The sequence below is a fragment of the Haliotis rufescens genome, unplaced genomic scaffold (assembly GCF_023055435.1).
Source record: "Haliotis rufescens isolate VD_foot unplaced genomic scaffold, xgHalRufe1.0.p SCAF_35, whole genome shotgun sequence".
Lineage (NCBI taxonomy): Eukaryota > Metazoa > Mollusca > Gastropoda > Lepetellida > Haliotidae > Haliotis > Haliotis rufescens.
In genome coordinates this window covers 1,870,104-1,893,096 of record NW_025964057.1, presented here as the reverse complement: position 1 = coordinate 1,893,096, position 22,993 = coordinate 1,870,104, and the positions used below count along the sequence as shown (strand labels likewise).

General features: G+C 44.8%; 2 protein-coding genes across 2 annotated transcripts; one reads left to right on the top strand and one right to left on the bottom strand.

Moving 5' to 3' along the window:
* Positions 1-650: 650 nt before the first annotated feature.
* Positions 651-9,793, bottom strand: LOC124134419 (collagen alpha-1(XXVII) chain-like). Its single transcript, XM_046499213.2, has 9 exons — positions 9,555-9,793; positions 9,178-9,264; positions 8,799-8,850; positions 7,874-7,909; positions 6,862-7,263; positions 5,794-6,057; positions 4,407-4,547; positions 1,967-2,124; positions 651-894 (listed from the first exon to the last, which is right to left on the bottom strand). The coding sequence occupies exons 1-9, from the start codon at positions 9,747-9,749 to the stop codon at positions 703-705; spliced, it is 1,527 nt and encodes a 508-aa protein (XP_046355169.2). The 5' UTR covers positions 9,750-9,793; the 3' UTR covers positions 651-702.
* A 4,767-nt stretch (positions 9,794-14,560) lies between these two features.
* Positions 14,561-22,695, top strand: LOC124134499. The gene is made up of 9 exons (XM_048381093.1): positions 14,561-15,084; positions 15,712-15,857; positions 16,738-16,886; positions 17,096-17,216; positions 18,004-18,094; positions 18,536-18,692; positions 19,821-19,988; positions 21,445-21,658; positions 21,771-22,695. Exons 1-9 carry the CDS (start codon positions 14,749-14,751, stop codon positions 22,147-22,149), a joined length of 1,761 nt encoding a protein of 586 aa, XP_048237050.1. The 5' UTR covers positions 14,561-14,748; the 3' UTR covers positions 22,150-22,695.
* The last annotated feature ends 298 nt before the right edge of the window (positions 22,696-22,993 follow it).

Genomic DNA, 22,993 nt, shown 5'->3' with positions numbered 1-22,993 from the left:
ATGTGGTTTTTTTGTCAGAGAAATAAACGAAACTGAACTGACATGATACTTTCAGTGAATCTGTGCGCCTTTGAGTGAGTGAGTGAGTGAGTATGGTTTAACGCCGCTTTTAGCAATATTCCAGCAATATCACGGCGGGGGAAACCAGAAATGGGCTTCACACATTGTACCCATGTCGGGAATCGAACCCGGGTCTTGGCGTGACGAGCGAACGCTTTAACCACCAGGCTACCCGACCGCCCCTGTGCGCCTTTGAACAACATTTAGAGTTAAATAGTTGTATTTTTATATTTGTTTAGAAAAGCCGTCTTCTGACAAAGGCGGTGGTTCAAATAACCAAATTGTTATAAATATTTGCTATGAAGCCCTCAGTATGAAGCCCTTGATACAAGTTTAACCTGTGGGATCCGGAGTAGAACAGGTCCCCAGCACCCCATGCTTGGCCAAAGAGCCGACTTATTTCAGGGTCAGGTTGTTACAAATTGTGATTTATATCGTAACACCCCCGCGTGGATCGTTGTTCGTGCTACCGACGGAGATTGGTTAGTTACATGCTACGTGAATATATGTTACGGCGTAAAACAACATTCACTCACTAATTCAAAGAGGTAACACGTGCATCAGTCCTTACAGAACAACACAACATTACAGTTGGTACATGACCATCATCTTTTCATCTTCAACATGTATACAATAATCGCATTACGGACAAGCACCGTCCAAGACGATTATGTCGTCAATGGCGATGTCCCCAAAGTAGCCGTTTCCCCTGATGCCGTTGATGACAATGTAGTAGTCGACAGACTGGGGCAAGAGGTCAACTTTGGCTAACTTCCACTGGTCACCTTGGCTTCCATCTTTCTTCCAGATAGGGCTACCCGTGGTATGTGCAGTCTAAACACAAGATTCAAACACACGTCGGTGAGGTTTGTCAAACAAACGAGAAGAATATGCTGATTTATACATCAAGGTTCGAGAATACATAGGACTCTCCTAATCCTTGCACCATGATAACCATTGACTACCTTAGTGCCTAACTGTTCAGTGTCTACGAGGATGTGTATTTGTTTGTATGATATGACGGAAGTGTGATCTTACTCTCCCACCTTACTCTGTTTTAAATAAACTTAGAAACTTTCGAACCTATGACGATCAGAAGAAAATACTTAGGTACGTATCAACTACGGAACCATGATTGGTAATTTCTCAAAATTGGCTTTTACGAATTATGCCCCTTCTATGTACCTCCTATTGCCCGGGGAGCGGAAGGTCCGGGGTTCGATCCCCGGCCGCGTCATACCAAAAGACGTTGAAAGATAGTACTTGTTGTTACCCTGTCTACCGCTCGGCATTAAGGGGCTAAAACAAGGACTGGTCGGCTCGGAGTCAGTATACTGTGTCCGAGTGGGGTATTCATGTTAAACTGCGGCATGGTATCTCAGTGAGCTAGCACTATAAATCGGCATCAGTCCGGACTAGTACAAGCAGCCACACAAACACACACACGTACATGCACGTCGCTATATAAGTGCAATAATCTTGGATGCGACTTTAAACCCTATTTCACCTCACCTCCTATTGCCCAATAAGATCCCACGTCTCATACCGCTTGCATTTGCTTTAAACAAGATGGCGGCGCCCAGTCAAGACGATCTGATCGAAAATAAAGCTCTATCTGTCGACACCAAGCTGGCGGTACACATGTTTGCAAATCCTGCAGTCGACCGAAATCTCCACGTTGGAATCCATGTTGTTTACGAACCGGATGTTAAGTTTGTTGCGCGATATTGATTGGACTGTGCATAGACTCGTTAGTTCAGCCGAAACCAGGAAACTGGACTTTTATTGTCAGTTAATGCCTCAGGAAGATGGCATACTCCGACGACCTGCAGGCTTTCCCGTGTGTTACTGCCTTGTTGTGAGTGAAACACTGTCATGTGGGGTGCTGAGATCACGTCACTCTTACCATGATTTTGACCTGCAGAGAGCCCACAGTCTGACCGTACATGTGGTACCAGAACGTTAGACAGAAGTGGTGATTGGTGCCAAGAGGGGAGGAACGGTAAGCGGCGGCACTGTTTGGGATGCCCGCCGACGTCTCCAGATAGATGTAATGGCCGTTTGCTGAAACATTACACATATATATAATGTCTTTTTATGTTTTGAGTATTTCTGAGAGAACAGGTATGAGTGAGCGAGTGAGTTGGGTTTAACGCCGCTTTTTACATTATTCCAGTCATATCACGGCTTGTCAGCTTAATGTGGGAGGAAAGCCCGAAGTGATGTAGGTCTCAGACGTTTACCACTTCGGTGAAACCCACGAGCACGGGTATGGTGCTGACAAACCTAGAAAATTAATCGGGGCGAACTGGGATTCGAATCCGAACAGGTATGAGGTTTGTATGAAGGACATATAAGTTGGTGTAGGTGTTGTGAATAGGTGTTAGTGCGAGCAGATGTGGTGAGTGCGTGCAGGTGTGGTAAAAGGGTAAATGTGGAATGAGTTAATGCATGTGTGGTGAGTGGGTGCAGGTGCTGTAAGTGGGTGCAGGTGCTGTGAGTGGTGCGGGTGATATGAGTGGGTGCAGGTGCGAGAAGTGGGTACAGGTGCTGTAAATGGGTGCAGGGAGTGGGTGCAGGTGCTGTGAGTGGTGCGGATGCGGTGAGTGGGTGCAGGTGCTGTGAGTGGGTGCAGGTTCGAGGAGCGGGTGCAGGTGCGAGGAGTGGGTACAGATGCTGTGAGTGGTGCGGGTGCTGTGAGTGGTGCAAGTGCGGTGAGTGGGTGCGAGTGTGGAGAGTTGGTGCGAGAGTGGGGAGTGGGTGCGAGTCCTGTGAGTGGGTGCAAGTGCGGTGAGTGGGTGCAGGTGTGGAGTGGGTGCGAATCCTGTGAGTGGGTGCAGGTGCGGTGAGTGGGTGCGAGTGTGGAGAGTGGGTGCGAGTCCTGTGAGTGGGTGCAGGTGCGGTGAGTGGGTGCGAGTGTGGAGAGTGGGTGCGAGTCCTGTGAGTGGGTGCCGGTGCGGTGAGTGGGTGCAGGTGTGGAGTGGGTGCGAGTCCTGTGCGTGGGTGCAGGTGCGGTGAGTGGGTGCAGGTGTGGAGTGGGTGCGAATCCTGTGCGTGGGTGCAGGTGCGGTGAGTGGGTGCGAGTGTGGAGAGTGAGTCCTGTGTGTGGGTGCAGGTGCGGGGAGTGGGTGCAGGTGTGGAGTGGGTGCGAAACCTGTGAGTGGGTGCAGGTGCGGTGAGTGGGTGCGAGTGTGGAGAGTGGGTGCGAATCCTGTGAGTGGGTGCAGGTGCGGGGAGTGGGTGCAGGTGTGGAGTGGGTGCGAGTCCGGTGAGTGGGTGCAGGTGAGGGGAGTGGGTGCAGGTGTGGAGTGGGTGCGAATCCTGTGAGTGGGTGCAGGTACGGGGAGTGGGTGCAGGTGTGGAGTGGGTGCGAGTCCGGTGAGTGGGTGCAGGTGAGGGGAGTGGGTGCAGGTGTGGAGTGGGTAAGAATCCTGTGAGTGGGTGCAGGTGCGGGGAGTGGGTGCAGGTGTGGAGTGGGTGCGAGTCCGGTGAGTGGGTGCAGGTGCGGGGAGTTGGTGCGAGTGTGGAGTGGGTGCGAGTCCTGTGAGTGGGTGCCGGTGCGGGGAGTGGGTGCAGGTGTGGAGTGGGTGCGAGTCCGGTGAGTGGGTGCAGGTGTGGAGTGGGTGCAGGTGCGGGGAGTGGGTGCAGGTGCGGGGAGTGGGTGCAGGTGTGGTGTGGGTGCGAGTCCGGTGAGTGGGTGCAGGTGCGGGGAGTGGGTGCAGGTGCGGGGAGTGGGTGCAGGTGTGGAGTGGGTGCGAGTCCGGTGAGTGGGTGCAGGTGCGGGGAGTGGGTGCAGGTGCGGGGAGTGGGTGCGAGTGTCGAGAGTGGGTGCGAATCCTGTGAGTGGGTGCAGGTGCGGGGAGTGGGTGCAGGTGTGGAGTGGGTGCGAGTCCGGTGAGTGGGTGCAGGTGAGGGGAGTGGGTGCAGGTGTGGAGTGGGTGCGAATCCTGTGAGTGGGTGCAAGTGCGGGGAGTGGGTGCAGGTGTGGAGTGGGTGAGAGTCCGGTGAGTGGGTGCAGGTGCGGGGAGTTGGTGCGAGTGTGGAGTGGGTGCGAGTCCTGTGAGTGGGTGCCGGTGCGGGGAGTGGGTGCAGGTGTGGAGTGGGTGCGAGTCTGGTGAGTGGGTGCAGGTGTGGAGTGGGTGCAGGTGCGGGGAGTGGGTGCAGGTGCGGGGAGTGGGTGCAGGTGTGGAGTGGGTGCGAGTCCGGTGAGTGGGTGCAGGTGCGGGGAGTGGGTGCAGGTGCGGGGAGTGGGTGCAGGTGTGGAGTGGGTGCGAGTCCGGTGAGTTGGTGCAGGTGCGGTGTGTTGGTGCGAGGAAGGTATTGCGCTATACATATCATTATCGTACCATTTTCTAAGGTGTGGTCGTTCGAAGGTCCGGTCCCGACGGAAGGGGTACCGCCTTTGTTCATTGTCCAATCCAATGTATCCGTCGTTTCGTCCTTCCAGGAACAGGGACTCTCGAAGTCACAGTCGTACTCGTAGATCTCTGACGTATACCGTAAACAACACAATATAGTTTCCAAGACAACAGTTATGTATACTCAACGTTCACAAAGTTTAGCACAGAACTATCCGTCCCACCGAGTTCAGTGTGGACGACAAATACAAGTGTCACAATGTGGCGACGCCCGTGGTCGGTTCCACTACACGTTGAGGGGGTTGCCCCACTTGCTGGTTGCCTGAGTAACATCGTTGCACTATGTGGGTACGGATGTATTCTGATGTTTATTGCAGCCTATCAAGTCAGAGGACACCAAGAGTGAGTTTGTTTTTCTCAACTGTCTGCAATATTCTCTGTTCATCACGGAGGCCTGTTATTATCGAGCCTGAATCTATCAAACCCACTTTAAAATGTTCACCCGCAGAAAACGATACTATCATTCATATTTTATATATTTTTTGTCTTTTTAAATTATTTGTTATGCCTTTAATTATTTCATGTATATTTTACTTGTTCTTTCTCTATGGTGTATATTACGCGAAGTTATGTATATATGCTAATATGTTATATATATTATGTGTATGTCATTTTAATGTTTTTATCAAGAATAATCCTTGATTTTACGGTCTCTTATAAGCCGTTTGGTTGGCGTTGGTACATGTGTTGGTACATGTGTTTTAATGTATCATGCTCCGTTGACTTTTATCTTCTTTATGTACAAATGTTGTGACAAAAGACACTTTGAATTGAATTGAATTGAACAGTGATTAAGCGACATTCCATGTCATTTGGGAACGATATAACAGCTACCAGGCACATCGAGCCTCACCTTACGATCCATTCTACTTACGAGAAGCATAGATTACTGGTGACCACTTCCCCACGATTCCCTACCAGGGAGGCCAGTCACTACTTTAGCCACTATGAAACCCGTCACCCGTTTTTGATAAAACATTAATACATTAAGTACACGGCATGATAATAACCACAACTGTTTATGTGTGTTTGTTTGTTGTTTAACGCGGCCCTCTGCAATAGTCCAGCTGTATGAAGACGGTCTGTAAATAATTAAATCTGGATCAGACAATCCGGTGATTCCAATCCATCCTTTTATGATACGATGACGCCAGCCTGACCACCCAATCCCGTTAGACAGCTTTTACGACAAGCATGACTGCTGAAGACCAATTCTAGTCGGGATCTTCAAGGGGAGACCACAACTGACATCGTTCTGAGATAGTGATGGATTGGAACTATAGTTGTACCGTTATCTGACTAATAGTATACTTACTGCCAACTACAATCTTCACTGACTTTGAATTGTATCCCAGAATGCCGTCGGGCCCGACACAGCTATATGTCCCGGCATCACCTTTCAACACCTGCTGGAAACTGAGGTCATTTCCGGTAACAATACCACGTTTGCTGATTGGTCCGTCGTCTTTTACCCACGTGACCGGTACATCGAGCTTGCTGAAGCCGCAACCGAGAGACAATGGCGCACCATAGGGCACGTTAATGACGTCGGAGAAATTGCCAGTAATTTCGAATTCATCTGAGATAAAAAATCAAATGTTACTTTTCGTTTACTTTTCTTCAATTTCTGAAGATTCACGTAAAGCTAAAAACATCAGTCATATCTTAAGAAGTTGTTATCCATACAAACAGTGTCGTGTATTCATTTCCAATTCTTCTTGTTATCCTTTCACATTCGTCACCACTCGCCCCTTTCCGTAACCTGCAAGAAGACTCGTCCCCCTATCGATGAATGTTATGTGCGAAAATACGACAAACCAATCAGAATGCGCGTATGATTTCAAGTACTTCGTCAAAGAATCCCTCAGAAATAATTTTTGATTTTACATATGTCTTGCATATAAAAATATACCCAAGACACAGTTAAATGTGTTCAGTCATACTGTATAATCCCGCACGTCCCGGTGTGCTTTAAATTGCATCTGAAATATATATAATATATGGGGAAATATATGTGAACCATAACGCAACGAATTGACAATTGTTTTAGGTATGCCCGTTTGCGCTAAGACGGAACCCGGTCGCAAAAATGGTCACGAGAGGGGCACGAGTCGCTATTCGGCTTGTCCCGGAATAACACGAGTTGGTCACGAATGATCCTTTCACTGTCATTCAAGTCTTACACGTGCATATGAGGTTGTCGGAATCGTACTCTGGCCTCTGCTTTTAGTAGAGATTTACTTTGCAACTGCAGTTGGTCGTTTTTATTTACATCATCCACAAAACGGGTAACCAGTATAATAATATGATATGATAATAAGCAAACGAACAAAATTCTCCTGCCGACGTACACATAAACAACACGTAAAGGGCACAGACTCACTCAGACAGTAGCAGTCATCATGTAGTAAGGCCCCATCTGGCCCCTGTTGCCCAGCATCCCCTTTCTGCCCTGTCAGGCCCGTGGACCCGATGTTCCCTTTCACCCCGAGCGTTCCCGCCTCCCCCTTCGATCCAGCTTGTCCCTTGATGCCAGGCAGCCCCTTCGCCCCCGCTATACCATCAGTGCCGTTGTTTCCAGGGAGACCAGGGTCACCTTTAGGTCCTGTTTCGCCTCTCTGACCGTCGACACCATCCGTTCCATTAACACCCGGTGTTCCCTGATTCCCAGGGAGACCTTTGACCCCTTTAGCCCCGGGGTCACCTTTACTTCCCGGTTCACCAACGGGCCCTGGGTCTCCCTTCGATCCCGGGGTGCCAATTTCCCCACGGTCCCCACGTGGCCCTGTGGATACAGAGTCTCCTCGTTATACAGTTAGCGAATTGATTTTTATGTCACCAACTATAGATATATTTTTTTTAAATGTTGCTCATCCTATGTGGGTTTTTTTTCAGATTTCACACTGAATGTTGTAAAATATCCATACACCACTATTGTGCATTGTTAATAAAAACACATCTTCAAATGAAGTTTTTCTCAAATTAATGACGTTCTTCATTATAACTTGTTCTTGTTCTCAATTTTGAAACATACTATTTTATAAACCAATAGTATATAATCATCATCATCATCATAAACAAGTGATTCTGATTTGACAGTTCACCTTTGTTTATCTACATTGTTTTGGGGGTTGTTAGAGCCGCACCCACCAATATTCCAGCTTGATGACGGTGGTATGTAAATATTCGACTCTGAACCAGACAATCCAGTGATTGACATTATAAGCTTTGATCAACGCAATTGGGTTACGATGACAGGCATCAACCAGCTCAGCGAACCTGACTTCCGCATCCCGTTAGTCGTCTCTAAAGACAGGTATGGTTGCTGAAGAACAGTTATAACCTGTATCTTCACGGAAGTTATCTACATTGGCACCAATCTTTTGGTAACCTACCCGTGGCACCTTTGTCACCGGTAACCCCTTTGGCTCCTGTAAATAAGTAAATAATATAGATAAGTAAACAACAGTACCAGTTGTCCGTGTGTAGATGGCCTCCTACTCACATTTCGTTAGTAATACTACTTAATACATCCATTTCCATCTGTGCAATGATAAGACTTGTTGGTTATACTATAATGACTGTTAGTTGGTTGGTTATTTAGGCCGCTCTCATCAATATTCCAGCTATATGACGGCGGTCTGTAAATAATCGAGTCTGGACCAGACAATCCAGTGATTAATGTCATGAGCATCGATCCGTGCAATTGGTATCGATGACATGCAACAACCAAGTCAGCGAGCCTGACCGCCCGATCCCGTTAGTCGTCTTTTACGACAAACATAGCCGCCTTTTACGGCAAGCATTGGTTGCCGAAGACTTATTCTATGCCGGATCTTCACGAGTCTACCGATTGTTGTAAGGTCACAGGCTTAGATGCAAAAATCAACTGATAAATAATCTGTAACTGGACACTTATAGACACTCGACCGGGCTAACCTCATTGCCATAGGTCATAGGTCATCTCAGCCAACCCCGGGATGAATCCATACCGGAACTAGATTTACTCGGTAACACTCGGCTTATTCCGTCTGATAATTGGGCAGAAATGGCTTCGCAATATTGTATGATTTCACTGGAAACCGTGTAAGATCCTAAATCTCCTCCTTCCGATTTTGTTAAAACATGCTTCATGGTTAATGCGAATTGTGTATGTCATCATTTTATTGAGATACGTTTGTATAAAGGACACGAGAGTGGCAATATTGTCCCTAAAGTCATCGTCGCCCACACAGGTGAAACTAGTAATTCTAGTTGCAGTAAGTACGGATTCTTCCAGTGCTGAGAATATCCTTGTATCAACGAGAAGCTCAAGCTCACCGGGAATACACAAATCTTGTCTTTTGTTGCAGATTTGTTCAAGTGCTGCTTCCTAGATAATGTCAAAAAAACCATAATGTATATAATTATAAGTAAACAAAGCAAGTCTAGAAATACTTAACATAACGTGCTAAAAAAAGTATCAAACTAAAACCCTTTATATCAGGTTAGGTTAACGCCACATGTGTAAAAAGTTTAATATATTGCTAATCATGAAACATAAAGTTACACATCACATTGTCACCCTATTTGTCTTGTCATTATGTTAGCCAATATTTAAATATAGAAGTTATGTTATAGAAGTTTGGGGTCGGGATCATCTTTGAACAAACCCACTTCCCCTTCCCATAGAATTAATCAGAAGCAACCTATAGTTTACCTGAGACGCCAGGAAATCCCGCATGAAATCAACGATGGTCGGACTTTGCCGCCGGACATGCGCATGGGCAGCTTCCGGTGTACTATGCTGGTTTGAATATACCACAAATAATTTCATTTATATTAAATGTAATTACATTTTGTAATGAAATCGCATATTTAATTGTGGGATATAATATTTTTTGAAAATAAGAATAATCAATAAACAACAAACGCGATTTTAGACTTGTCTACGACTCTACATATTTCAATAATTCAATATATCAGTTCTACAACGAATTGTTGAAATACACAAATATGATACCAAAACAACTGCATGACCTTCACCAGCTGTCAACCTGTGAGATTAGAAGTCAGACACTGCCATCTGGGACCCACCTGCACATGGTGCGTAAGACACTCGGCCTCAAGCAGGTCGATGGCCTCCCCTTTCCTTGAAATTTTAGACCGGAAGTAGTCCAGACGCCATTCTAGCCACAGATTGACACAAACAAAGGCCACGGACTGAAGCAGGATAAAGGTGAGTAGTCCGTATAGACACGCCGTCCGTCGTTGTTCTGTTTGATACCCCATGTCGACAGGTGGCAGGGTGGTGGAGAATCACAGATAAGATCTTGATAAGAACAGTGTGAGAATCTAGTCCACGTTCTGGAGATAGTTCCCTTCCTTTTAAAAAGGTGCGCGATTTTGAATATTATCTGAACGTAAGGTCAATGCCCCAGGTTGAAATTGTTTCACCTTAAATTAATTGTTCCTGATTATTTTAATTTGGCCTCTGCAGTAATAAGATAAGAATTCGAAAATAAGAAATTCGACAAACGGTGCGTCAAACACAGCCACGTTAGAACACACCACAGACACTCCCACATCTGGCCAACGCGTTACAAGCAGAAAGGCGCAGAATTCCGCAGGACAGAATTCGTACACTTATCCACTCAGTGCCTAAGAGATGCAGAGCCTTGATTGCTGCCCGGGGCGGTCACACGAGATACTGAGTTCAGCGCAACCTTGTGACCTTATGTGATATGACAATGAACAGTTTTTAATGCCTTTGTACAACGACAACATGTGACTATCGAACTCCAAAAGTTCATATTTGTATCTATGATATTAAATTAAATATATCGACTTCATTAGGTACAATATATTTACGTTAAAGTGTCTAAATCACTTATTGAAGCATATTATCATATTGATCGCCATTGTGTGTGTGTGTGTGTGTGTGTGTGTGTGTGTGTGTGTGTGTGTGTGTGTGTGTGTATATATATATATATATATATATATATATATATATATATATAAATGTGCCATTTTATGTCAGTTTGTGTCTATACTCTCAAATATGTGGTGAGATACGCCTGATGCGATCAACAAGTTTAATTCACCCACTCACAAGTCAAGTAATAGGGATACAACAGTGATAACTCACAGGATGCCTATTGTGTGTGAAATTCCTATTCTTTGAATGACATGGTTACATGCTTGTTACAACTGCCGTTCGATAAACCGTGTTTGTGTTTATATTCAAGTTGCTATTTCCGCTATCCAAAGCGTGCAGTGAGGCCGTCTTATTGTTGATAGTCATTTTGGAGACATTAATGCCAAGTTTCATTAATGATAACAAAGACCACTTGCATTTGTCGCATTCAATTCACGCTCGCGTTAATTTCAAGATTTACAGAAATCAGTGATTTTAATCGCTAGTCTTGTAATATTGGGCCAACGGAATTAATATTTTGATAATTAAGATTCACATTTTTCTGGAGATATCCGCCAGCGAAGGGGAAAATGATTAAACTGAATATCTTTTGTGTTTCGGAAACCATGGTGATAAAATCAGGTTTCGAGCATGTTTATCTCGAAGGTGGATGCAGTCTTGAAGAAAGATGAAGGTGGATGCAGTCTTGAAGAAGGATAGATGTGGATGCAGTCTTGAAGAATAAGGATGGATGTGGATGCAGTCTGGAAGAATAAGGATGTGATGTGGATGCAGTCTGGAAGTAGAAGGATGTGATGTGGATGCAGTCTTGAAGAAGAAGGATGTGATGTGGAAGCAGTCTGGGAGAATAAGGATGTGATGTGGATGCAGTCTTGAAGAAGAAGGATGTGATGTGGATGCAGTCTGGGAGAATAAGGGTGTGATGTGGATGCAGTCTGGGAGTAGAAGGATGTGATGTGGATGCAGTCTTGAAGAAGAAGGATGTGATGTGGATGCAGTCTGGAAGAAGAAGGATAGATGTGAATGCAGTCTGGAAGTAGAAGGATAAATGCGGATGCAGTCTGGGAGTAGATGGATAAATGTGGATGCAGTCTGGAAGTAGAAGGATAAATGTGGATGCAGTCTGGGAGTAGAATGATAAATGTGGATGCAGTCTGGGAGAATAAGGATGTGATGTGGATGCAGTCTGGAAGTAGAAGGATAAATGTGGATGCAGTCTTGGAGAAGAAGGATAAATGTGGATGCAGTCTGGGAGTAGAAGGATGTGATGTGGATGCAGTCTGGGAGAATAAGGATGTGATGTGGATGCAGTCTGGAAGTAGAAGGATAAATGTGGATGCAGTCTGGGAGAAGAAGGATAAATGTGGATGCAGTCTGGGAGTAGAAGGATGTGATGTGGATGCAGTCTGGGAGAATAAGGATGTGATGTGGATGCAGTCTGGAAGAAGAAGGTTAATGTGGATGAAGTCTGGAAGAAGAAGGATAAATGTGGATGCAGTCTGGAAGAAGAAGGACGTGATGTGGATGCAGACTGGAAGAAGAAGGTTAAATGTGGATGCAGTCTGGAAGAAGAAGGACGTGATGTGGATGCAGTCTGGGAGAAGAAGGATAAATGTGGATGCAGTCTGGAAGAAGAAGGATGTGATGTAGATGCAGTCTGAAAGAAGAAGGACGTGATGTGGATGCAGTCTTGGAGAAGAAGGATAAATGTGGATGCAGTCTGGAAGAAGAAGGATGTGATGTGGATGCAGTCTGGGAGAAGAAGGATGTGATGTAGATGCAGTCTGAAAGAAGAAGGACGTGATGTGGATCCAGATTGGAAGACAAAGGACGTGATGTATCCATGTACACTAATCAGAAAGCGAAACGCACAGGTAGTATGTAGTACATTGAACATGACTACACAAAAAATCCGGTATATAAATTAAATATATGTTATTGGAAAATGTTAGTGGCCTGATATTCGTCAAAACGCAGCCATTGTCGTTTTGCATTGTCTTAAACGGCATTGTTTTCACACTTGTTAAAAAATGTCATGGAGGAAAACAGTAAAGCAAAATGCACGTGCAAGTTATGGCACTTGTAACTCGTGGTAGTGGCTATAAAAAGGCAAGCATTAGCCAATAATTTGTCATTCAATTGTCAACATTTTTCAAGTTCGAAAATGCCGAGACTTCTGTTGCACGCAACTTCAACATCCACCACAGCACCATTTGCCGCCTTTGGGACCGATACACACAGTTCAATTCAACTGCAGATCATCCGAGAACCGGCCGACCAAGAGTTACCACCCCTGCACGAATCGCTACTTTCGACTGTTCCACCTACGTCAATGCCACAGCTACGGAGACTGCAGGACGCATCCCAGGTTTGAGGAGGATATAGGACGAGACTGTCGGCAACCATCTTCGCGAGGCTGGAATCCGACCCAGAAGACCAGTTATCGTCCCTGTTGTGCAACAGATCCATCCACAGTGACGCTTGCGTTGATGCCATACCTTACAGCTTTGGAATTTGAGAAACTGGAGACGAGTGTGGTTTAACGATGAATCACGATTTCTTCTTCCCCGGCGAAATGGAAGACAACGTGTTTATCTTCGTCGAAATGAGCGCTTTGCCCCACATTGTGTACGTTAATTCGAAAATTCCCGTGGCGGTAGTGTCATGGTGTGGGGGGCCACATCCTATACCACGAGATCTATCTTGGTGGTGGTTCAGGGAAATTTGACAGCAAAGCGCTACATGAATCAAATTCTTCAGCCTCACCTTCTTCAACTCATTGACCGCCACAGGGAGCTGTTTCAACAGGACAACGCTCCACCGCACACGGCTCGTGTCACAGTAGACTACCTGCATAATGCCAACATCAACGTCTTGCCCTGGCAGTCGAGATCTCCAGATCTCAATCGAACGCCCCTGGGATGAACTCGATCGACGTGTACGTCAACGTCAGAACACGCCGCAGACACTCCCACAACAGTTACTGGCCAACGCGTTACAAGCAGATTGGCGCAGAATTCTGCAGGACAGAATTCATTCGTACACTTATCCAGTCAGTGCCGAGGAGATGCAGAGTCGTGATTGCTGCCCGGGGCAGTCACACGAGATACTGAGTTCAGCGCCACCTTGTGGCATAATGTGACATGACAATGAACAGTTTTCAATGCCTTTGTACGACAACATGTGACTATCGAGATCCAAAATTTCATATTTGTATCTATGATATTAAATTAAATATATCGACTTTATTAGGTACAATAAATTTACAAAATATCTACCTGTGCGTTTATTTTTATGAAGAGTGTAAATGGTGTCGGCACTGAAGCAATCTCAGCTGGTCGAACACAACCATCTTGTCGTCTTCTCCGTCAATGAGGACCAGACATGTCTTACCATGCTGTCAAGAGGCCTTCCAGTTGCAGTCTAGGGATGGTGTGGCCTTTCACTAACAACTGATTATAATCCCTTTGATCCAAACATATATGGCACACGGCTCATTTTTCTATATTGTCACAACATCTAAAAAAGATTAAATCTGTATTCTGGAAACGTCCATCATACTGTTAGGTGAACCTGTCCGTCCCATCTTATACGTCCCATCTTATGTCAGCAAAGTGGGGTAGAACCGGAGCATAGCATTGACATTGTGAAGGTTAACCCATGGTGGAGCTGGATCCAGTTCGATCCCCTGATGCAAGGCGATAGTTTTGTATTTGGTCAGCCTGGGACATGCATGTTCGTATCATTAAGAAGACAAAGTCAAAAGGGACTATCTGCCGGACAAATGAAATTTTAGACCCATGTTTGATGATGCTAAACATAAAACAAAATACAGATGGTTATTTGCTCGGCAATTTATATTATTCTTTACAGTTTCAGAAACTGAGAACCTTTTCAAATATATAAAAAAAGATATAATTATTTTAAATGAATGAAAATAATTAAATATTACGATAATAATGGGTTTCTGAAGACCAATACTAACCCGGATCTTCACGCGGGCACACATATAACGGAAGGTCACATGAAGCCGTCCGTCTATCCCCCGTAGGATTCCATGGTAGTTGTACTCCCCACAAATCCTCATTTACACAGTATCTATACACAAATCAAGAAACCAAATTGCAACTTTATCTTCCCACAAACATCCATAGTCAGGTTAGTTCGGGTCACTCCTTTGCCTTACATCGCACGGCAGCCCCGCTACCCTAGTGTCTCACTGATAGTTGTACTGATTGATGCCAGTGGGAACCCTGTGTAACTGATCCCTTGACGCGTCCTCTGAGATACGCCCGCAGAGCCCTGGCTGATGACGTCGTGATCCAAAACAGACCACGTCTTCCTCAACTCGCGATGTCAACGTGTGTTCTGTGGCTTGTGGTTATATTATGTAGTGTGACGTACGACGTCGAGGCCAGTTCCCTCAGTGTGGAGCAGATTCAAAAGTTGGAGGAGTTGATACGGAACGTTGTACAATGTCGTAACGTCCCGGGGATGGCGGTAGCGCTGGTCCGTCGTAACGAGACCGTTTACACTGGTGGCTTTGGTATCCGCGAGACCAACTCAAGCGATGCTGTCACTGACAAAACGTTGTTCAATCTAGCGTCGCAGTCGAAGGCGTTCACCAGCACTGTGGCAGCTGACGCCGTTGCAAGAGGGAAGATCACGTGGGACGCGCCACTCAGAGAGGTGTGTGCTGTGCTTATTATTTGTGTATATTAGATGCTGATTCAAAATTTCCTATGACATGGATACATTTAAGTGTCCATATATCTGATGGGATCGGTGTACATGAGAAGCGATTTTAACGCCTTTTTGACGTGTTTGTTGCATTAACGGATCCCTCTTAATAACATAACCATCCCCTTTTTATGTTATGTAACATTTGATAGTGAGTTAGTGAACGTGTTGTATTTCACGCGAAGAAACAAACCTTGAAATATAGTCGGGCGAACCGGGAATCGAACAAACGATCATAGCGTGCCAAAGGGACGCAACTCTGCACAACGAATTGGACTTCTCAGACCCCAGGGCAACCAGTGTACATCTAACATTAAAGAAGCGCGTTTTAACTCCCTTATACGAGGATATGGTTATTCGGTGCTATTTGACTCTTCATAAAGCAACTGAGGTGTCCGTTGTATAGTTGCCTTTGGGGTTATCTTTATAACATCTGTTTGACTGGTACGTTGCATTTACGGAACCTTTAAGGAATTTTCGACGGGTATGTGACATTTGCAGATTTCTCTAGGTTTTCCTACACGATATATTCGCCCAGAGATTTGGGTTATTATAACGGTGGTGTTAACAATACAGGTTCTGGGCCCTAACTTCCGGCTGCAGGATGAGTTCCGGTCTGAGGAGGCGTCCCTACGTGACCTGCTGTCACACCGCCTCGGGATGCCGTCTTACTGGGGCATCACTACGTCAGTCATGAACCTTACAAGACTGCAGATTCTGGAGTACGTAGAAGTAGAAGTAGTAGTAGTAGTAGTAGTAGTAGTAGTAGAAGTTGTAGTAGTAGTAGTAGTAGCAGTAGTAGTAGTAGTAGTAGTAGCAGCAGTAGTAGTAGTAGTAGTAGTAGTAGTAGCAGTAGCAGTAGTAGCAGTAGTAGTAGTAGTAGAAGCAGTAGTAGTAGTAGCAGTAGTAGTAGTAGTAGTAGTAGTAGTAGTAGCACCAGCAGCAGCAGCAGTAGTAGTAGCAGTAGCAGTAGCAGTAGAAGTAGTAGTAGTAGCAGTAGTAGTAGTAGTAATAGTAGTAGTAGTAGCACCAGCAGTAGTAGTAGCAGTAGCAGTAGTAGTAGTAGTAGTAGTAGTAGCACCAGCAGCAGCAGCAGCAGTAGTAGTAGCACCAGCAGTAGTAGTAGCAGTAGCAGTAGTAGTAGTAGTAGTAGCACCAGCAGCAGCAGCAGCAGTAGTAGTAGCAGTAGCAGTAGTAGTAGTAGTAGTAGTAGCAGTAGTAGTAGTAGTAGTAGTAGCACCAGCAGCAGCAGCAGTAGTAGTAGTAGTAGCTGTGGTGGTGGTGGTGGTTTGTTGTTAAATGCCGCACTCAGCAATATTACAGTAGTGTAGTAGTGGTGGTGGCAGTTGTAATAGTAGAAGTAGTAGTAGTAGTAGTATTAGTAGTAGTAGTAGTAGTAGTAGTAATTGTAGATGTAGCAGTAGTAGTAGTAGCAGCAGCAGTAGTAGTAGCAGCAGTAGTAGTAGCAGTAGTAGCAGCAGCAGTAGCAGTAGCAGTAGAAGTATCAGTAGTAGCAGCAGTAGTAGTAGCAGTAGCAGTAGTAGTTAGAGAAGAGTTAGATAATGGCACCAGCATTAGTAAACTATTCTGTTGTTGCTGTAGACGTCTAAAAGACTTTCCAGTCCTGTACGACTTCCGGGACCGCTACCTCTACAGCAACTACCTGTACGTGGCGGCGGCAGCGGTGGTCGAGACGGCATCGTGCGAGACGTGGGAAGACGCCGTCCAAAACAGAATATTCAAACCTCTTGGTAAGACCACAATTACTTACTTGTCCAACAGATTAGCAGACTTAAAAGTTAAGGAAATGAAAAAAGAACTTTTGAAAACCATAATTTCAAAGCAACTTTTTTAAATAACTTTTGTGGACACAACCTGGTCACAAACCCCTGAAGGAGTGAAATGAGCTGTGTGACGATCGAGACTTGAGTCATTGGTTGACTCTCAATGGCAACTTCAGGAATGACGGCGAGCCGTCTCAGCACGCGTTTGACGGACGGCGACTGGGACAACATCGCCTACTCCGCCGACATCGTCCAACACAACAAGGTGGAGCAGTTCGACGAGCCGGCGCTGCTACCGTGAGTGCCGACCATTCCCATATATACACGATATCAGACCACAATATATTTAGATTTAAAACATGGAACATATCCAGTACCCACGACTGTACATGCTAATGCACTGCCACTCATGGGGACCAAAACGATTGCTCATCACAAAAGACCGGTTGGAAAGACGGAGAAATAGGTGAAGTGCATCGTTGGTGCCCCCTCCCCGATATTGCTGGATACAACCATACTCACTCACTCACACACACTCACAAACTCACCTCTATCCAACCAGTCAATGCGCCGCGATTCGCTGTGCAGAGTTGCGTCCCTTGGGCACGCCAGAAACCTATGATTGTGGGTTCGAATCCCGGTTCGCCTCGATTATGTTTCTAGGTTTGTCAGCACCATACCCGTGCTCGTGGGTTTCACCGAAGTGGGAAACGTCTGAGACCTACATCACTTCGGGTTTTCCTCCCACATTAAGCTGACACGAAGCGACAAATATAACTGTATATAAAGCGGCGTTAAACCCAACTCACTCACTCACTCTCGATCCGACAAGAAAAATACCCACATAATGTTGGGGTCATGTGTGTCAATTAGGTAGTTCTGTGTTATACAGATTTCAAACATGAAGTGCCGTAAAATCCTCCAATACATACCGACATTAGTCCACTGGCACAACGTGATCTTAGCGCTACGACACTAGTACTTAACTTCCATGCTAAAAACATAGACTTACGGTAATCGTAGCGCTAAGATCGCTTTCTTCAAGCGGGCCCTGATGTTTTATAGTAGGATGACGTTTTTCCAGGATCGTCCAGGAGCTGGCTCCAGCTGCCGGCGTCTACAGTAACGCCCAGGATATGGCGAAGTGGCTGCGCTTCCATCTCAACTCGGGGAAGGTAGGTATTGATGTATTAAACGATGCTTTACAGGCCACCCGTTATACAGTGGAACCCCGTGTATTCGGACGACAGAGCTATGACTGAAATAGAATTGCCGGATTGAAGACTTAAAGAATCAAGGTCACTGAGCAATGTCACTATGTATACATGTCAGTGATACCCGCAGCAGTCGTCCTGAAGGTAGAGATTCCGGATTGACGGGTGTCCGGATTAACGAGGTCCGGACTAACGGTGTGTCAGTGCAGTTGAGATAATGTTGACTCAATCACTCACCCACTCACCAAGCCAACCACCAGCCAGTGCACTGACCCACCCCCACACACACCCCACCCCACACCCACCCACACCCACACCCACCCAGACAAACACACCACTCGCTTTGATCCGGCCAGAAAATCACCTGCATAATCTTCGAATCCTCCATCACTTTTATTTCAGAGCGAGCAAGGCCACCAGGTGGTTGATGCGGATGCTATGCGGGACACCTACCACCCGAACACCGCCGAATACAGCCCTGACCTGACCCGGGACATCTTCCCCGTGGACGACCTCATCTACTCCTACGCCATGGGCTGGAGGAACGGCGTGTACAGAGGTCACGTGACAAACATATTAACGAAACATATCAAGAGCATTAATATTTTGGAATTCGTGCTTCCCTTCCCCTCTGTTACAAACACAGCGCAGTGGATAGTGCGTTCGCTAATCCTAACCTCGGTCATCATCCCGAGGCAAGAGAGTTAACTGACTTTGAAAGTCCAGTTTCCACCCTTGCCGAACTAGGCTGGAATTCCTGGGCTCGATCGTAGCGCCACCAGTGGCTATTACGAGTTATGTCCTTTCTATGCCTCTCCTATTGACCAATCAGATTTAACCTCTCGTATCACTTGCATTTGTTTCAAACAAAACGGTGGCGCCCAGTCAAGACGATCTGATCGATAATCAAGATATATATTGTGATAAAATGAGTCTTACATCGCGAAGTGCATCAAATCACGTGAGCACCTTGATTAAAAACATGAAAAGATTCAGAAAATATCTGTTGACAACGAGTTAGCGGTGCACATGCTTTGCAAATCCTGCAATCGACCTAAATCTGCATGACACTCTACGAACCGGATTTCGATTTCGGTGCGCGATTTTGATTGGACTATGCATAGACTCCTTAGTCCAGCCAAAATCTAACTCCATAATACCAGCCTAGTTCGACAAGGGTGGAAACTGGACTTTATTAGTCACTGAACTCACTTGCCTCGGGAAGATGAACCTCGGTGCAATTAGAATACGTGTTTCCTCTGTGGTTGCATAATCTCTAACCAGAGAATACAATTGGTTGAAAGAAGAATACGACTTATCCTAAAGATATTTTTATTTCTACAAACGCAATATAAGAAATTCGACCTATGCAATGTATTAATACTGGACCCGTGAAAATTGCTTGTTTAGGAGGCGAATAACGGGATCGCGTGGTCAGGCTCGCTGACTTTGTTGATGCATGTCATTGTATCCCAAATGCGTAGATCGATGCTCATGATGTTAATCACTGGATTGTCTCGTCCAGACTCGATTATTTTTAGACCGCAATCATATGGCTGGAATATTGATGAGTGCGGCGTTTAAAAATAAACAAACAAACAATGTATTCATACCCAGTTACGTCACATCATTTATCCCCATTTTGTATAATTGTCAATTAAGAACGTTACCTTGTCTTACACTGCAGGCTACAGGAAGAACCTCCATATGGCCGCCTACAACGGCTACCAGGGAACCCTGACGTTCCTGCCTGACGTCGGCGTCGGTGTTTGGGCGCACCTCTCCGGCGCTGCCAACAACAGGGGCTACGACGCCAGAAACACCGTCACCATGTACAGTCTGGACCTGTTGCTTGGTAAACTGATTCCTAAAAATCTCGTGGATCACAACAGACACCTTAAAATAGATTCTGGTCTCTGATCACAATTATTTGAATACTGCGATAACCTCTCGTGTAATTGTCTGGTTTGAATGTCCCAAAAGAGAATATCAAATTGTCAGTGTCTGATTTGGAAGCAAAACTTGAAATTGTAAAAGCGGTCCAACTCGGTGACGGTTGATTGCGTCAACTTGACCCGATGGTAAGGGGCGTTTCTCATGTCGACCTCGGATCTTTCCAGGTCAGACAAGATTATTTACTACGGAAGCCTTTTAGGGCCATTTGTTTTTGTATTTTTCTTCTTAAAATTTCAAGATACTCATTTGAAATTTTAAGATATCTATTAAGGTGAAATTTCAAGATAATAACTTTCAACTTAGTATCTTGAAATTTCAACTTAGTATCTTGAAATTTCAAGTTAGCATCCTGAAATTTCAACTTAGTATTTTGAAATTTCAAGATGATTATCTTGAAATTTCTAGATGATTACCTTGACATTTCAACTTAGTATGCATCTTGAAATTTCAACTTAGTATCTTGAAATTTCAACATAACATCTTGAAATTTCAAGAAACAAATAAAAAATCAAATCTAAATCAAATCTAAATCAAATCTAAATCAAATCTAAAAGGCTTCCGTAATTTACAGACCCTGATACTCATCTGTTTTTGACCGTCACAGGGTACGGGCAAGGTACAACAAAGAATTTATTCGGGGGGCAGCTGTATCAGAGGTGAGGTGAAATGGAGTTGGACATCGCGTTCAAGATTGTTGCACTTATATGGCGACGTGCATGCACGTGTGTGTAGCTGCTTGTACTTGTCTGTACCAATGTCGATTTTATAGTACTAGCCCACTGCGATACCATGCCACAGTTTAACATGAATACCCCACTCAGACACAGTATACTGACTCCGAGCCGACCAGTCCTTGTTTTAGCCCCTTAATGCCGAGCGCCAGGCAGAGTAACAACAAGTACCATTTTTAACGTATGACGCGGCAGGGGATTGAACCACCGACCTTCCGCTCTCCGGGCGGACGCTCTAACCACTAGACCACGGAGGCGGTCAACTGGATCAGACGGAGCTTGTATAGGATAATCGTATGCTGTTCGACAAAATATGTATAATTGTATGTCATCCCCAATCAGTTGTCGCCAAAATATGTATAACTGTAACAATATGTATATTAGCATGTCACCAAAGAGCAGGGCTGGATTCCCGACATGGGTACAATGTGTGAAGCCGTGATATTGCTGGAATATTGCTAAAAGCGGCGTAAAATTATACTCACTCAATCACACATTGTACATTTGAACACAATATTACGTTACAGTGTTTATATCACTTATTAAAGCATATTACCATCTTGATCTTCATTGTATACGTAATATATTTTATATACATGATTATACTCTCGTCCCGTGATAAAGGCAACGAGATCTGGTTGAACTCCAGCACGGCTTGTTCCTTCCCCGCGCCGTGGTATCAGGATGATGCCGCACCACCGGCCCCTACCGTCCCGGAATATGCACGTCCTAGCGTCTTCATCAATACCACCGAGTACATCGGCAAATACTACCACCCAGCGTTCGGAACGCTGGAGATCTTCGACGACGACAACGATGACCATTTGCTTGGCTACAGGTGAGCGTCACCGTCCACTCTCACCGTTGTTAATACTCAGCTCTGATAAACTGTTAAAGCTGTGTAGTATTATCGTTCGAAGAATAACCATATTTCACATCCTTACTTTCAGGTACGGGGAACTCATGGTCGGATACTTGAAAGCCAAGGGAGGTAACCGCGAGGACTTTATCCAGTTTATGACAGGACCGCTTGGTATTATTCACGTCTACGATGACCCTGACGGTTTTAACGTCAATTTTAACCGAGATGATTCCGGCGCTGTTGAGAGCGTACAGTTCCACTATTTCGAGTTTTCTAAACCACCGGTGTTCACAATCGTGGAAGTGAAGCCAGGAAACAACACCGTGGTGTCCGCCTGTGCTGCGCCGTCATCGCATCCACCATCAACTGCAGGGCCCACTTCCGGGTTGTCTCACTTCCGGTCGAGTAAGGGGATGGTTTCGTTTTTCTATGTTAATTTTTTACTCTGTTTAAAATTAGTTGTTTGATATAAACAATAATTCTAAATATATCATGATTACAGATTATTCTGCGCTTAATTGTGACTCTTTATAACACATAAACAGCCTCTGGCGCATATGTTGAAACATGAAGAAATTTTCTGCATGTTCCTTCTATGACCATTATGTCTACTTACATGTAAACAATACACAATACGAGTCCTGCCTATATTCTCAGCTAAGAACATTTTCTTTGCCGCTTATATGTTTATGTATATTTTCTCTTTGAATATTCTTTCTTTCAGGCATTTGATTTGATTGCTTTTATTAATCGAATTTGATCATTATTGTCATTAAATCATTTTTCATCAATGTTTTCTCAGACAAAGTATTCATATAATCATATTCATAACGTCATTTATTGTATTCAATTTAATTAAGTGTATTTCACATACATTCATATTTGCCTTTCTTTCTTACATTCATATATTGATAATTATTCATTTCAGTCCCATGTAATCGGTAATCCTTTCATTTATGCATAAACATACTTTAAGATTATATTTCATTGCCTTTGCAATAAACAATTCTTTATCTACATTGTGGTTGTTTTGGACTAAAAATTGACTTTTCCCAGGAGCACTTTTTGTTTATCAGTAGGTTACAAGTTTCTAACATATTAAGATTTAAGAAAATAATGTAAACAAATACATACACACAGTGTCATTATTGAAGGGACACCTTGGTATGTAGGGTGTCAAACATGAACATATGCCAACAAGCGTCAATAGGTCTGAGTTTGTTTTGAAGACCATGTTATGCCCATGTCACACTGATCGGATGCTTTCATGAAGCTGGAAAAAGTACAACAATGAAAAGTGCAGGATTGAAC